The sequence below is a fragment of the Amyelois transitella genome, chromosome 4 (assembly GCF_032362555.1).
Source record: "Amyelois transitella isolate CPQ chromosome 4, ilAmyTran1.1, whole genome shotgun sequence".
Classification (NCBI taxonomy): domain Eukaryota; kingdom Metazoa; phylum Arthropoda; class Insecta; order Lepidoptera; family Pyralidae; genus Amyelois; species Amyelois transitella.
The window spans coordinates 7209548-7227260 of NC_083507.1; the positions used below are offsets into that span (position 1 = coordinate 7209548).

Here is a 17713-nt window from a genome sequence, read left to right on the forward strand (position 1 = left end):
CAGTACCATATATTAAATACCTAGGTATAATGATTGATCGTAACTTAAACTGGAAGCACCAAATTGAAGTACTCAGTAACAGGGTAAGAAAACTAATATGCATAGTAAAAAAATAAGGCACATACGTGATTACGCCAAAAACAAAATAGTTTATTATTCACTTTATCAGTCCCTATTGGAGTTACGGTATTATAGCCTGGGGAAGTGCCAATAAAACAAATCTTATTAAAATAGAACGGACGCAACGAGCAATAATTAAAATATTAAATTTTAAAAGATTTGATTATTCAACCACTGAACTTTATAAAGTGTTTCCAGTTTTAACCGTGCGTCAACTATTTGTAAAACAAGTCATTTTGAGACAACATAAGGTTCCACCTCCCAGTGTAATCTCACGCAGGCGGGTTGCTACTGTTTACATGGTCCCTCAATCCAGAACTAGATTTGCTCGTAACTGTTTCTCATATTTGGGTCCCTGGATATATAATAAAATAGGCAGCGTGGTTGCTCAAACTCTTAGGGATGAAACATTTAGGTCTTGCAAAAAACTGGTCACTAATTACTTATTTTTTTTCAAGTTAGATTATCAAGCTACAGAAAATCTAACCAAACCGCGCACTTAGAATATATATGTGTGTGTAGCGGGAGCGATGATTCGGCTCGACCGCCACCAAAGGGAAGATCTTCCGCCAGGCTAGGTGTTATGCCTGGGGAACCGCGGCTCCGACGATGTTGAGTCGGAGGTTGTATATATAGCTCCAATCCTTGAAATCTCTGAAATCGCGATTTGGGTTCTTCGCTACTATTGGCTGAGCGCGTCGATTTCTTCGAGATGATTGACAGTTGTTGTGTGATTTGATGTTGTTGACGAGTGGCGTAGAGATGGCGCCACAGTACTCCCCCCCAAGACCGGAGGTCTGAAGTCTTGATCTTGCTGTGCAATCTGTGCTTCAGTAGCTTGCAAGTGCCAGTTGTCTTCCAGTGAGTCGGAAGTTGCTCGAAGTCCTAGTGAGTCAGGAGTAAGCCGTTGCGTTGCTCGTAGTCTGCGGTGAGTCGAGACAGTAGAGAGCGAAGTCGACTTGTTGGCGCCGAGAGAAATCGTGCAGAGCTGCCACGCTGGAGAGAAGAGCGGCCGTCGAAGAGATCCAGGCGTGGGCTGCGGTAGATGCGTCGGTCGCTGAAGTCGATGAGAGTGAGTGCGGGTGGAGACAGGACCAGGAAGCTCGGTGAGTCGGCTGCGATGGACCTGCTGCGATACCCAGTTGCTGGCTTGCTGTGAGACTGCTTGCAGAGTGAGGAGTGATGCTGAGGATTGGAGTTGATGATGATGAAGAAGGTTGCTTCCAATCACGTCGGGGTCACCAATGTAGCGGGAGCGATGATTCGGCTCGACCGCCACCAAAGGGAAGATCTTCCGCCAGGCTAGGTGTTATGCCTGGGAACCGCGGCTCCAACGATGTTGTGTCGGAGATTGTATATATAGCTCCAATCCTTGAAATCTCTGAAATCGCGATTTGGGTTCTTCGCTACTATTGGCTGAGCGCGTCGATTTCTTCGAGATGATTGACAGTTGTTGTGTGATTTGATGTTGTTGACGAGTGGCGTAGAGATGGCGCCACATGTGTATTGTGTATTTATATATATATATATAGATAACTAACCTATACTTATTAATAAATATATATAATCTACAGTTATATGGTATAATTAGTAAACAATTACTAAATATTTATATAAGTAAATACTTTTATTTTATCAATGTACATATACTTAGTAAATATATTTAAATAGTTTATTGGTAAAAAATATATTAAGCACCTTGGTTACCTAGTAATAGCATTTGAACCATTAATTAAATAACATCACTATATCCTGTTGTTACTACTATATCTGCTGTTACCAAACTTATTGCTTCTACCCTCAACATTATTCTAGGTCATGTTAAAAACAATAATATTTTTAAAAGCTTCTGTTTAACGTGCATTGTTTGTATACATAGTTAATGTAAGTAGTCAATAAGTGCTGTTATTATAAGATTGTTTATATCAAAACTTGATAATTAGTTATGTTTGTAACAGCGGCATGTAAATGTTTTTGGCAATAAATATATTTTTATTTTATTTATTTAATCAGCATCGCACAGTACGAAGCCGGGCCTGATCGCTTGTTAGGTAATGATTAAACTTACACAAACAGTTACCTGATTACGGATTTAGTGTAACTTTAGCTATAATTAACTAGGGGTAACAGATTCGAATCTTACAGACTGTTGAAAAGAGTCCATGGTCACGTTATTTGGATATAGATAGTAACAGACTGCTAGTCCATGATCTTAAATAATAATCCTAAGTTTGTTAGTTTTAAGTCGAGTAAACAATAAATTCTAAAATTTAGCCAGAAGTTAGTAAATTATAAAACTCGATCAAGGGGATAGAAAGAGCTGATACTGTAAACCGAAATATAAGCTCTCTTGTTACCAGACCAGCATGGTAGCTTCCACTAGATTAAATGCCAATTCTCTTAATCGCCTTTTACGATATGTTTGAGAAAGGGATGGAGTGATCCTATTCCAAAGTACGGGAAAATACCATACTAAAAATTTAAAACAAATTTTGGTACGGTATGGTAGATACAAAGAAGTAAGTAGTGGCAACACCAAACATTTTCTTTCTCATTTTGTTTTGTTGTTCCATCCTGCTCCGACGCCGGTAAGCGGCTGTCATCCGACGAACAATCAATTTTCTTTCATTCATGTGTCAGTCGGTTTCTTTTACACGCGGTGTTCGGTTCGTGTAGTGTGCCTGTTTGTTCGTGCGTGCATTTTTAGTTAATTATTATTTGGTGCAATTTTATAAATAATTTGACTGGAAGACACTCATATTCTCAGAACTGTGTGCTGGTATAATGAAATTGAATCATTTCATTGATATGCTTTCATATTCTATAGGATAAGTTTTGAGTTCTTGGAAGTTGGATTGTATGATTGTCAAATAAGGTGAGTAACACTTTCTTTTTTTTACTAATTGTAGGTATTTTTTTTACTGTATCTTACTTTGTTCCTTAGTTTTGTAATGTATATTAAAGTCAAAGTCACTAGGTACCTACATATTCAGAAATTCATTACCAATAATTTGTATCGCAAGTAAAACATGATGATGCCTTGTTTGCCAAAGATTAGAACGTATATTCTTTGAACTCTTGGTTTTGCTTAAATTCAGAATTTAATTATTGGTTTTGTAAGAAAAGACAGCATTTTAGGTATATAAGAGATTGCCTTAAATTTAAACAATATTGTTCCTGATTTGATACTATAAGCAAACATACTTCCACAAAGAGAAAGCTGCTGTGTTATTATTTATTCTATAATTTACTTGCCCTATGATACTTTTTTATTCAAATTAAATTCAAAAAATGACAGCAGGACAGCATTTCAAAGCATAATTCATAACAATTCGCTTCAAAGCTTGGGGGTAATCTGAAGATAATCATCATGTAAACATATTTTCAATATTTTATAGGATATTTAGGTGATGTGATAAAATCTACAGTTAGCTGATATCACCTGCTTTTGGGTACATGACCCAGGCCAATCAGAAAAAGTTCTCTTCTCATCATGCCCTGGCTGAGATTTGAACCTGGGACCTCTGGTGTCACAGACAAGCGTACTATCACTGCGCCACAGAGGCCATCAATCATATCATTAGTATTTGAACAATTTTGTATGAAAGAATGTAGGTATGAACAATTAAATGAAATACTATAGTTACATACATATTATCACGTCCATACCCTTTGTGAGGTAGACAGAGCTAACAGTCTTGATAATATTGTTAAGCCATGTTTAGCTGTTTTGCTTACTGATAGAAATGAGATTCATATAAAGTGACAGGTTGCTAGCTTGTCGCCTAAAAGAAGAATTCCAAGTTTATAAGCCTATCCCTTAGTCGCCTTTTACGACATTCATGGAAAGAGGTGGAGTGGTCCTATTCTTTTTTCTATTGGTGCCGGGACTGCCGGAACCACATACTTTAGTTAGTTGAGCTAAAACATATAACTATTCAAAAGCTTTCATTGATGTTAATTACTCTTTGATAAATTTATATTGGTTACCTGGTGAAAGATCAGCTCATCATCTGTACAAACTAGTATGAAAAGATTGATGAAGCAAAAGAAAACTTACCCTGCCCCACCCACCTATCCATCCAATAAAGGGGTGATTATTTATATGTTAGGTACTTAAAAAGTTCATCATGTCCGTGGTTCAAGATTTGGTTCCGGCTAAATCAAATTTCGTACTTTTGCATTCAGATATTTTTGTTCTTTGTTTGATCTCTTCTCTATGTTGATAAAGCTGAATTATGGTTTGAAAATATTCATATTAACACAGAGTAAAATGAAAATAATTTTCATTTAACTATAATCTATTACTTGTAAATTCTTAGTAGTGAAATAAACTGGTGTAATTACTACACTTCCAGGAAGGTGGAAATTGGCTTATGAATGATTCAACACTTTGATAAACTATTCAATCATTAATTTATATGCAATTGCAGGTTTTATTAGCAGGATTCTCTTATTACTTGATTGATCTTCCCAATTGGGTTTCATTTTATGATTAGTCCCATCAAAGGACAGTTGATCTCATTGAATTGTTTTTTTATTCATATATTAGTTAATTTAAAATATCAATATGCAGTAAAAATTAAATTAAACAAAAATTAAATTTGCAAAAATGCTTTATGTCATGACATTCGCGACATACCTATGTATGTATGTATATAACAATTAGTACCTAGTTTTTGGCTCAAAGCTCCTAGTTGATTAGGGGAATGATTTACGATTAGATAGAAGGGCAACTCCCTTCTGTATAGGCCTTTTCATTTACCAAGATACGTGACATTAGAATTCTGAGCGTTCTGGCCTCGTTTCGTATTACAAGTCGCCGGCTAGTGCCCATCGTACTCGCCAGTTGTATTACAAGAAGAGCGGCGGCTCCAGTGATTTTTGCAATTACCGTCGTACAGCACACATATCTGTTGGTAATTTGCCGCTTCTGCGGTGATCGGCTTCTCGGAACCTCATTGCATCAACGTCGGTGCAGCGAGCGAGCGATTAACGCACTAATTACTGCGCAGTATATGTACTTATATGCCACAACGTGTTTACAGAAAAGGATGTGACAGCCTCCTGTTCTATATAGGTGTCTGTTGATTACTGTTTGCGAGCTCTGACTTGGTTCAATCTGTGTATGATAGAGCACTTACCGGCTTTGTGGTAATAAATATATTCTAACTATATGTTTACTTATATTTTTATTTATTCTTTTATTATTATTTTAATCTCAATTTTCAGTTCAGTAAAGAAACAATCCTTTTGATGTTAAATTATAACGCCGGCGGCATTGACTTATATTTTGAAATTATTGGCCGGCGGGTAAAAAATTACTGATTGCCCTCGATGAATTGATCCGGATGTTTCGGACAAAATAAGTTAAATAAACATTACCCTACGTAATCAAAACCACGATATTCTCGTGAAATAATTACTACATACATTAATATTTCTTATCTTGATTAGCTCGTCTCTCATAACCGCTAAAACCTCATTTCTTACATTACTTACTACTTACCTACCCTAAAAATAGTAAGCCAAGTATAAAGTTTGCCAGCAAATTAATTAGTGCAGGGGTTTACAAAAAGCATTACTTTTTTATAACGTACTTACCAAAAAATTGCCATCAACATTAAGTGTTATTGCATTTCCGAGAACCTAGGGCCTAGTCACTCGCACAACTGCCACATTCGCGGAATTGTAGGTCATTGGTTAGTCAACGTTTCGTTCGACATGTAGGCTAAATCCAATTTCCATATTTCATGCTCCAACTGAATAATCTACTTAATTGGCAATTCTAGGTAATCTACTAGGTATTGTCTGTTTTACCATGGTGCTAACTTTTGTCTATTGCATTATATCTGCCGATAGGTTAGGTTAATATTTTTAAGTTTAAAACTGTAAAAAAGTTATAAATTGTGACATACGTCTGTATGAACGGCTAGACATGACGATATTAACTTAATATATAAGTCAATGCGATACTAACAATATGGCCGTTCGGTTATCCTTATTTGACTGCGGTACATTAAAAAAAGTGTTATTAATTTATCATAAGTACATACCTTACTAGGGTTTTGTAATAGGTCGTTCTGATTACTTGAGTTGCATTTCTATATGAAAACCTTGAAGCATTCTAAATCTCATCGCATTAAAATACATTAAATTATAACATGAATGCAAATGCTAAAATCGTGTCCAGCCTTGGAATTTGTTGTCTAACTTACTACCACAACAAACAATAGTTCTACTGACTAAATGGCCAAGTACTTGCCGATATGCCGACATCATTGACAATTTGCACCCAATGAACCTTGTTTTCATTGCAATAAGAATTATAACTCATCAAAATTTGTGCCACTATTGAGAGTTGTTACCGAGAAGGCTTTAATTTCATTATCACATAAGCCTTGGACTTTCTACCTGTTGTTCTTACAATTGCTGTTCAATAGTTATTTCGTATGCCATGGTGTTTTTAAAAGTGAGACATGACAACTAAGTATCTTATCTCAAAATTATACCTTAATCGCAGAACAACATAAACCTCCATAAAGATCCAACTAAACCAGTGATTTATTAATAACTCACAATAAATAATTTTATACGAATTATATTGCATCAGATCTATTAAAAAAATCGTTGTAATTACATGTAGGTATATTAGTAAGATTATGAATTATTATTGTATGTTGACATGTGGCGCAGCGGTAGTGTGCCTTCCACTTAGCTTCCGAGACACTTCAGGAGTAACATAGGATTTTTTCTCCTGAAAATTCCAACAGGAGGGATTCCTAAAATCTAGTTTTTAATATATAGGTAGTATATCGGCTTTCAACATTTTTTATCTTTTTCAGATAACGATGTGGTTCCTCGCAGTGCTGTGCGTATTCGCGGCCCGGGTCTTCGCCACTGCCGGTTATTACTGTTCTGTGAACACCTTCACCACCAACTCTTCAGGGATGTACTTCACCAAAGAGCCGGTCTCACACGAGTATGGCTTCGAAGACAAGTTCAAGAGCATCCACTGCTGCGTCAAGGGATATAGAAGTATTGAATGGTAAGTTTAAGATAAACATCTAAAATAGAAAAAAAAAACTGACTGGAGTGTTGACAAAGTTTTTTTATTAGGCTTGGCAAAGGCTTATTATTAGCTTGGTAGTACATTGTTCTCGTCCCTATTTTCTTCTGAAAAATAAGATATAATAGAAGTTTCAAAAGTCTCGTCAGTTTTTTCGGATTTGTCTCGACTAGTTGAGGGACAACCGGATTATCATGACTCATTCAGATAAAAAGCTTGACTTTGATATTCTTTTATTATTAGCACAGAGCTCTGCTTTAAACTTGCGCTGGAAAAGTAATAGGTGGTCCGAAAGCCGATTTGTATTACCGTGACTGCTGAATGATTGAAAAAAAAACTATTTTTGTTTATCGCAAGTAATAAACAAAGTTAAAATTGTATGGATGATTACAAAATTTTCAGTTTATCGGTAGTTAAGTAGGTACTATACAAAAAACTTTCTTGTACTTCTACTGTTGGGCAAAAATATTGTTCTAATTTATTTAAAGGTACTAGGTACTATTAATAAGTAAATTGTGTAAATTGGATGCTAATTAAATACGGTAATAAATATTTTCTCAACTAGACGTGTGTCAAGGCTTCACTTAGTTTATTTATGTCTCCTCGCATCCTTTGTGGTTCAAAATAAAAATAATGATGACCATTTTTGCTCGCTCACTCCACGGTGATCCTATTAAAGTGGAATTAATTTTGGAAATAAGAGCGTTTTCTCACAGATGGGATATTTTTAACCCAATATGGCGGCCCAATATTTGATGCATGAAGTGCGTATCACATGAGCAGAAAGCTGCGATGATTGTTGGACAGGTGTGTGAAGTAAACGAGTATAAAATTTCCTGGAATTGGACGCTTATTGTGTGCGCGAAATATCCACGTGATAATGCCCTCTCGTCCATGAAATATAAGAGTACCTACCTACTACGTTGCTCATTAAAAACTATCACAAGGAACGAAGTTTCAATTCCTTATTTTAATAGTTATATTTTGATAATTTTTTATCCTTGTTCGTTAGTTTTATCATGCGATTATTTTTATTAGGACTTCGGAGTAACATCATTCATCTGATTGTTATCTGTCTTGTCTATGTTAATTAAAACTGATCATACAATCTACGTACTTACAGAAAACATTATCCAAATAGGTTCCAACTTTCGCCGTGACACGCCGACCTTTAATAACAATTCTTGGAAAAACGTCCCAACACGTCAGAAATTATGTTATTGATTTTTGAAAGGACGAACTAGAACACCGGCCTATCTCTTTTTGTTGACCAACTTCACGTCAGTTATAAGTATCGCGTCACCAATATCTCAGCAGTTTCTTTCTTTTGAAAAGTTCTTCCTATAATTTTAGATGACAATAAATATAAAATGTGTCCAAGCTGTCATTTATATAAACCAACTCTTGTAGTTGTTTAACTTCTGATAACTTTTCTTGTTAAAAATCAGTTGTTTATCACTAAATACGTAAAGTGTCATATATAATTAAATTATGGTAACCAAACCAGCGAGTATACATAGGTATATTAAGGAGTTAAGTTTATCAAAATTCTAATTCAAAATTTCATTGTCATCTTTTGGTTTTACAACATTGGTTGACGACAAATAAATTTCTTAAAACTAACTTTACTGCCGCTTTCAACACATTAGTGCCGAAGAATCGGTAATACACTGCACTGCATTTTCTTCAATAACCTCAATTTTACATTTATCCAAACTTAAACTAGAAATGTGGACGAAATAATAAATTGTTATGATTAATTGATTTATACAAAATTTAAATTACCAAACGAGTGAACGAGAACAGATCAAAAAATTCAAAATTTATTAAGAAATGAAAATCGCAGACGACAGTTTTTGCTCGACTCTTGTCCGTACGTAGTCGTCGGTGCAGATCTCACAGGATTTGTAAGTATAATGTGCAGCGCATCAGTACCCGCCATGATTGCACCTGGTGCGAAAACAAGTGAGGTTCTCAGAATTGATGATTGCGAGTCGTTACAGCGCGCCCCGCTCATCTCCCCTGCTGATATTCTATCTGCAAAAAATATTATTAATTGTCCAGAATTACGCTAGTATATAATTGAATAATCATCTAAGTGTTCAAAGTCAAAACTTGACTGCAATCGTCCATTACAATACCTATGCATTTAATAAGTAATTACATGTCATACGTAGGCACAAAAAAAATATCTACTGAACCTTTTTTCTCACTTAAAGCTTTTATTACTTTCGTGTATATTTGAAGTACTAAAATTGTATTTATCTACTCGTATATGTATGACCGTTCGTAGTCGTTAATATCCATTGATTTCATTAGTTCGACCGAAGGTATATTCAAAGTTACCAAGTCAAGTACCTTAAAAAATTAAAACAGATGGTAAGAAGGATGTATATCTAGGAAGATTACTTATCTAGTTATTTTGATAATTCTTTGTAGGCAGCACTAGTACTGCAATTGACTAAATTCATGTGCGTGACTCACACCCAACTGCGATATGAAACTGCTGCCGCCTAGTGGATTATGTCATTAACCACTTGTTACATTGCAAAACGGACTATAATCAACAGGGATTTCTTAGTATTTTGCTAACAAAGAACTTTGAGAGAGACCCCGAATAGATCTTTTATGTTCAAAGAGAAACAAAAGATACCGCACAAAATCCCAAAAGTGGTAAGGGATTTTTTATTTTGACTTTTGGAAATGGCAAATTATAATGAACTACCTGTTCTAAATCCGCCGTTTAGGAGTCTAGTTTAACAACCATTTGAATTAATCACATAGACAAAATGTCTATTAAGAAGATGACCAAATTGGAAAAATATTGGTCTTCAAGAACTTGGTCAGTGTGCGTCATCATTTCGCCATAATGTCTCGAATACGCACGTGATAGTTTACTTACCGAGAACAATTCTGAGAACTCCTCTATTTGTTCGAAATGGTCTGTTTCGTAAAACATTTTCTAATCTAGTTGTTATTCTGGTAATATTGATGCATGAACAGTAGTAAGTACAGTCAGGTGCATGAAGATGCAAACAATTTTTACGATATTTGCAATATTATAAAATAGTTTCATAAATATACAGAATACATACAGTTCTTACTACTAGGCTATTGAATTGGGGGTAGTCTTTTATTTAAATTTACCATCAAAATAAAATATTCATTCAGTTACAGGGCCGCCGCTACAAGATGTTTTTGTAAAGCATCAAACAGTTGGTAACATTGTCGTTAATTGTGTTTACTTGATTCATGTTTATTAAACAGTCTATCTACAATTCCAATACGCTTTGAAACGATCGTTTGAAGTGACGACTCTCCGTTTCTACTTTAATTGACATGACTGCCGGTGAGCACCAGTTATCGAACAGGTAATTAATCGACTGGGATCCCTTCTGCCTGTCAATCAGCCAGCTTCGGATCGAGACTGGTGCCGAGCTTGCTACATAAATCTTCCACACGGCACTGCCCACAACGGAACGAGTTGTCGCTTCGCCTGGGAATCTTATTTTATTACCCCACTTTTACTTTTATGCCACTCCGCTTCCCATAGTCATGGCAATAAACATACGTTTGTTTCCTTAGAACTATTAAGAATTACGGGATATTGCCATTAGCAAAACAAGTTGTTGATATTTTAGCACAGTTTCATGAGCCACTGGAACAAAGTGAAATTTTACTCTGAATATTTCTAGACTGTTTTGTGTAGTATTTTGAAGTGTAAAAGTTTTCTTAGAATTGTAACTCATCATCCATTTGATAGCGAGTTATCGAGGATGGTGCTTGCCGTGACAATCTGATTTGATAAAATTTTCTAGGTAAATTTCGAGCTGCTAATTATCTTTTATGTCGCCAAGACCTACGTTCTACTATGCGTATACAAATAAACATGTTTTTGCTGGCGTACCGGCCAGAGTACCGTTGCTCAGTTCATTCTTATTTGGTTGACAAAGGGCCGCGGCGGCCATGAATACGTGAACGCTGTACCTGGGTTTCAGTGGCCGGTATCTGCTTGTGCTGCGAAGGTATCGCACGTCACTGCAAACCTGTATTGTGGCAGTTCCCGGAAGGTCCTTTGTTCCGAGCCGCGGCCTCCCCGCACTCCGGCCCTCCATTCCTGCGCGGAGCATCGTCGTAGCCAGCTTCGTTGCATGATGTATTGTGAGAGCGACGAATATCTCCTAGTATTTTCTGGAGTGTTTGTTTTTCTTTGTGGATCGTTAGATCACTATCGTATTATATCATTTTAATGGATCGGATTTAAGAAACGTCAAAAAATTACTGCTATAATGTCTTATTACCAAGAGACAACCTAAACACCTATGTAAAAAGAGAAGTGAATGACATATCAACACACCTCCCAATTTAACGCTGGGTCTAGAGACTTATAATTTGGCGTTTATGCGTTATGGCGTTTATGCGTTATGGCGTTTATGCGTTATGGCGTTTATAATTTACTTTCTGCTTCTATTTGAAACATTTTATTTTTAACGATGGATATCGACGTCATCAGAATTATCCCTTAATTTAATTTCTTCTTTGCACTAATTTTTTTTTCACCCGCTTAGCAATCAAAAATGATGTGTCAATAGAACTCAAAATAAGCATGTCGATAATATTATAAAAGGAGCTTTAAAATTACTAAACAACCTAAAGACTCCCACCATGGAACAAAAATATCGCCAGCTTGTCCAGACATGTTCACTGTTTGATTTGTTGATCCTATTATTTTAAAAGAGCCGTCTCAAAGTTGTATTCAAGAAAGGTCAGTTTGTCTTACAAATTCGTTTAGTGCTTTATCAGGTTACAATCACGCGACGGATTTTGATTTTGGTTCTGGTTGAACGTGTAATCTTATCGACTTTAAATTTAGCAACGCGACGATTTGAAAATAGCTTAGTGACTATAAACTGTGAATAAATGGCAAATGCTTACTAACAAAGTGTGTTCGAGTGCAATGGAGGTCGCGCTCGAGCTTTCACAATGGCCCGTTTATCTGTCGTATTGATCTTCCTGCGCTGCTTACCATTCTTTTTTCATCCAAGCTCACAATTCTTTTGTAAACATTTTTTGTTCACATATTTCATAGTAGCTGTTAAGACGGCGCAGGGGGTGTTCCGTGTGAATAGGGCCCTCAATTATACTGCATTGTCCCAACAGGAGAGCTCTTCGGATCGAATCGAATGATGTTGTTTGTGTTACCGATGTCAAGGTTTATTACTCGCTACTTGACTATTAACACTCTTCCTTTTCATGAGACGCGATTAAAGAATATAGGGTAACAATATATACCATAAAATTATATTAAGGTAAGATTAAAACATAAATACTTTTCATTATGTTTTACTACTCGTTATATTAACCTAATTAATTTCTATTATGCAGAAATTTAAGGGAATAACACAATCAAGAGTAATATTTTCCGGTGTTCTAAAGAATTACACCTTATGAAAGTTTCCATCAGTCGTGTTGTTATGTTACTCAATATAATTTAATCTGCCCCATCTCAAAGCTAGGGCGTGTTGCATTCCGAGACGAGATCCAAATACCACACGAATTAATAATAGCAGTCAACTACCTGACCGTCTGGCCGGTTAGTGTTTCAGGGCCCCAAATAATGATGACGTGATTGCTATCCATAATGATGATATTTCAAAAATCAATTGAAAATTTCATCGTATTTCCAAAGAGTACCTAAACTTATTTTAGAAATCGTATAATGATTATTCCTCACATGGTTACGGTAATAGCAATTAGTCACTCGAAGTTATATTTTCTCGGAACAAACATCTGAACGTCATCCGTTCCTTTCAGTCACGACATGATCAGTGCCAGCAATACAGAAAGATAGCTCAAATACACAAGAAATAGACATAGGTTCTAACTTAAAGAGATCCTCTGTGGATTTCTTGTCCTCTCTCACTTTCATCTTAAGTTTACTTAAGAGGGAAGAAATGCCATGTTATTACTGACTGTCAATTCAATTATGTGTATATCCAAATTAAAGGCAAGCACTTCTACTGTAATTTTATTTTGTGCTTCGCACATTCTATCGGTTGTTAGAAAGTTGGTATTATTTGAGGCGGAAATATCAGTTTGCCGAGATCGGATGCCTGCCGGCCGCCTCAGCTTCTTCGTTCACACGCCGGTGCTGCCCACTATACAAACATAGGTACACATTTCTTCTCAAATATATTATGTTTACATGACATGGTTCGCTGACTTGAATGCTTCAAGTGCATTCACATGAACGCAAGAGCGTACATTTGAATGTAGAATTGATGATTGATAATAATTAAAATGATGCTTAATACCTAATTTACAGATATTTGAATCTTTTACGCCGTTATTTTCTGAATTCGATTTCACATTTAACATGATACTGGTTCGATAAAACAGTACTTTTAATGGCGATATATTGATTTTATGGTGCCTGAATATTAAAGGGTATTTACACATTTGTGGTATGTCAGTGAGTACTTTTTGCCAGTCATACGCATACAGAATAGATAAGAGACTCAAAATTACAGTAACTACAGAATTGTCACTATTACGGCCAAAATGATTCTTGTTACAACGCTTCAGGTTTTACATTAACTGATTAACAAGTCTGACTATACAGATCTGAAGTCAAATGTTATAAATTAATGAATCACACCAAGAAAATTATCATTGGCTTTTAACCGCTCTGAGATTTCCATTCAAATAGAATTTTAAGTAGGTAAAATGAATATCGATATATCTATTGTTTTAATAAAATTAAAAGACGCAGTTAAACATTCTATTATGTAAGTAAATTAGTAAACAATAGATATTTAGAACTTAAAGAAAAAAACTTATGAAATTGCGAAACTGTAATCAATTAAACAATACAAATAATCTAATGTTTTTCTAACACTAGCGAGGAATATAAAAGCGGAATCCTTTGCAGTCTCTTTATTTTGTATCAGGGTCGTGCTCAGCACTGTCTGTCTACGTCTAAATATTAATTCTGTTGCGTTCGCATAATTCATGTAACATAACAATAGAGATATTGCACGGTCGTCGATCGCAGAGCTTTTAAGAAATGTGTTCGCTCGTTAAACGGTCTGGGCACGTCCGACGAATGGCTTCATCGTGGAAATCAACATTCCCCCTGCATCTCAATCCTTGACTTAAGGATAGTTAGGAAGATTTATAAAAAGAAATACGCACTTATATCTTTTACCGATTGAGTTAGTATTTTCTTTTATATTATTAAACACCTTTAAAACTTAAGTAGTGCAGTATGAACTTTTCTACAATTAATAAGAGCAAAAAAGTATTTTAATGTCTTTAGATTATTTTACTATTAGGGCCTCTAAATTGTCCTAAAGCAAAATATGTTTGGATGTTTTATTTATAATACGAGTAATGTAGTAATGACGAAGAAACCACCGCTTCTTAGTAGGCCTGCTCGGCCCGCGCCGGCGACACTCTCGCCCACATAAACGCAAATATTGAATCCCAGTTTTAGGACCTCCGACGACGGTGCCGCCTTCTTAGTAGGTTATTTTAATAATAACGAAAATGCTTGTTTCTCTTTTGAGTTTGCTATATGAGAGATCCCTTATATAAAGGGATGTATAGTTTTAGACTCGGACATGTTTAAAGCGAATTAAGAAGTACTTGAATGTAGGAAAGTGCGATACCTAGTAGATAATAAGTTTTAGGAGACTGATGTAAACCTGACTAACTTAATATTATTATTATATATACTGTGTTTTTTAACTAACATCAATATGAGTATAATATTATTACGTAAATATGTAGTTTTCGCTTCAATTACATCACTATCACTGGGATAACGAGTAACCCGTCAAGAGTATTTATGACTAAATTTAGTTCCAATTTCCACCTTATACCAATATTGTTTGGGGAAGGAAAACTACATAGATACTGAATGGTAATAAAATGCATATTAATCATAATATGAAGAAATAAAATATGCGATAGTGACGCACAAAATTTGGTATAAAAATTTCCTGCTGTCAAATAAAATACAAAATTTAAAAGAGGAAAATCCTCTTCATAGCTAACGATATTATCATCTATTTTGCCTTTGAGTTGTAATATGATTAAAGTTTGAAATCGCCACAACAGGAGAAGTGAAAATACCATTATGATTATGAATAGAATAGAATAGATTTATTTTCAAAATTGGATACAATGTATCACTTATTGACGTCGCATCACTTAAATCTAATTATAACTACTACCGCTTCCAAAGCGCATGTGTAGAAGAAGCGGCGGAACAAACTACACTGCAGCATTTCCATCGGACGTCAATTTACAAATATAGATCTCTTAAATCTAAATCGTGGACGAATGCACATTGTCTACATTAAAAAACATGAATGAATGTGGAACTAATTATGTCAATAATAAACATTGTTATAAAACATTGTGGTTGACGAGATAATAAGTAATAGGACAAGCGTTCTAATTTTGTGAAGTGTGGCAAGCGGCCGACCAAGGCAATTTATAGCCGAATGCGCCTGAGTCATACTCATATCACCTTCTGACGTCATATAAAGATCCAGTTCAAACATGTGTTTTGAAGTGTTCTACTTCTTTTAAATGGTGCTGACAAAATGAGTTGTGGTCAAACAACACTAAATATTTGTACAAAGTACAAAAGTAACGCTAAAATGAAAGCTTTGATCTTGTCAAGTGAGCATTGACTTACGATGAATACCAGAAGTTAACGCCACAAGTACATATATTGAATATTTTGCATTTGCCATAAAAAAAAGATCTTTCTTGACTAATAATAATGCCGCACGACGCGTGCCTCTACAGATTTTGATTTCCTTCAGTTTATCTTTATTTTAATCATTAAAATCAATGCAAAATAATTTAATAACACTTGTACTCAGAGCAAATTCAACCAGTCGTTTACGAAGATGCTTTAATTGCGAAGTTATTTCAATAATAATGAGATTGTCATGCTCGTAATTTACATAAGCTTTGCCGCAGCGATCATTGTTCATTATAATAAGTGTACGCTGGCCGAGCCGGTCCGCCAATGCGGGAAATTATCCTAATTCAAGGCTGCAGCCGCATGCTGCGTGCAAAATAAAGAGTTAATAGAGGTGCCACTATGTAAAAGGTGTTCACAATGAATACGGTAATCACGGATATTTATTTTGTTTATATTACTAGCTGCGCCCCCGGTCTGCACACGTGGGGATTTCGGCATGTCAATTACTTATTATGTTATTCCAGGTTATATTCTACCCGTGTACCTACCAAATTTCATCACAATCCGTCCATTGGATTATGCATTAAAGAGAAACGAACACATTCTAACAAACTTTCTGATTATGTATATATATTATTACTAGTATATAGTATACCAACAGTCTGGAAAAGCCTGAAAGCCACAGCTTTGTATGGCTTAATGAGGGAATTGCGGCCCATCACCTTAAAGAAATATCTCCAGTTTACTAGCCTATACCTTGACTGATTTTTACAATATTCACGCGGACAAAAGCATTTTGAATTTGCCTAGTTAATAACTTGTTTATATTAAACAAATATTCGAGCCCTTTGATTCAAATAATAAAAATATAGGTACTTGCATCTCATGCAACTCTAAAAATGGCACGCGTTCGTTGCCTGGACTTATTGTAGTGTAACTTTTTTGATGCAATTTCTGTATTGTCATTAGTTTGTGCTGCATGTGAACACGTTACAGCCGTAGCCGCTGAAACACCACATATAAAAGCATAATGAATATTAAACGTGTTATTGAAATTGTTTATTGAGAAATCCAATTTCGCAAATTTAAAAATGATGTGCGAGTCAAATAGCTATACTATGCAACATGCGTCGTTAATGTATATTTTTTTGCTGAAATTTTTAAATTATTTGCCTACTTTTAAGCATAGCACGAATAGGGGCATTCATTATCATTGGAAAATATATTTAGTAATGTTAGAAAATATATTCCATAATATGATCCGTATGTCAACGTAAAGTTGACTTTGTATTCTATTTTCTTCTATAATTCTATTTTCCTTCTTTCTTTTGTAATAACATTGATACACGAAATAAAAATATAATAATAACTGTCAAACTAATCTTCACTCCAAACTGACCTTTTAATTTCGAGTAAATATATGTTTCTCTGTATTCATTAATAGACTGAGAAATTATTCGCGTGCATTTCAATATCAGAGGCCGACAAACGGCGTTCCCGGCGGGAAAAACGCATGTGAGATTAGTAGGTACCATTTGCTACCGAGAAACCTAATTGCACGAGTGAGTCGGCCGATAGCCGGCCGATTAGCCAGAAGAGGTTGCGTGCAGCTAAGATCTGAAATCCGCGCCCCGCGCCGCCGCTGCCTCCGGTGGACTGTAGGATGCATGCAGTCACGCACATGCCTACATGACAACTTGTGTGTGAACCCACGCATGTGCTGTGTATGAAATAGAACACATAAGAAGCACATATATATCTTAATTGTCAAAGATTCGATCTTGTACTAAAAATGCCTGGAA

At 35.5% G+C, this 17713-nt stretch overlaps 1 protein-coding gene across 1 annotated transcript in view; it reads left to right on the top strand.

Annotated features, from left to right (window-relative positions):
- The first annotated feature begins 2735 nt into the window (after positions 1 to 2735).
- Positions 2736 to 17713, top strand: part of LOC106138412 (uncharacterized) — a 33515-nt gene continuing 18537 nt past the window's right edge. The window contains exons 1-2 of the mRNA XM_013339551.2: positions 2736 to 2995; positions 6966 to 7168. Of these exons, the coding sequence (XP_013195005.2) occupies positions 6972 to 7168 (197 nt within the window). The 5' untranslated portion in view covers positions 2736 to 2995; positions 6966 to 6971. The remainder of the gene's footprint in view (positions 2996 to 6965; positions 7169 to 17713) is intronic.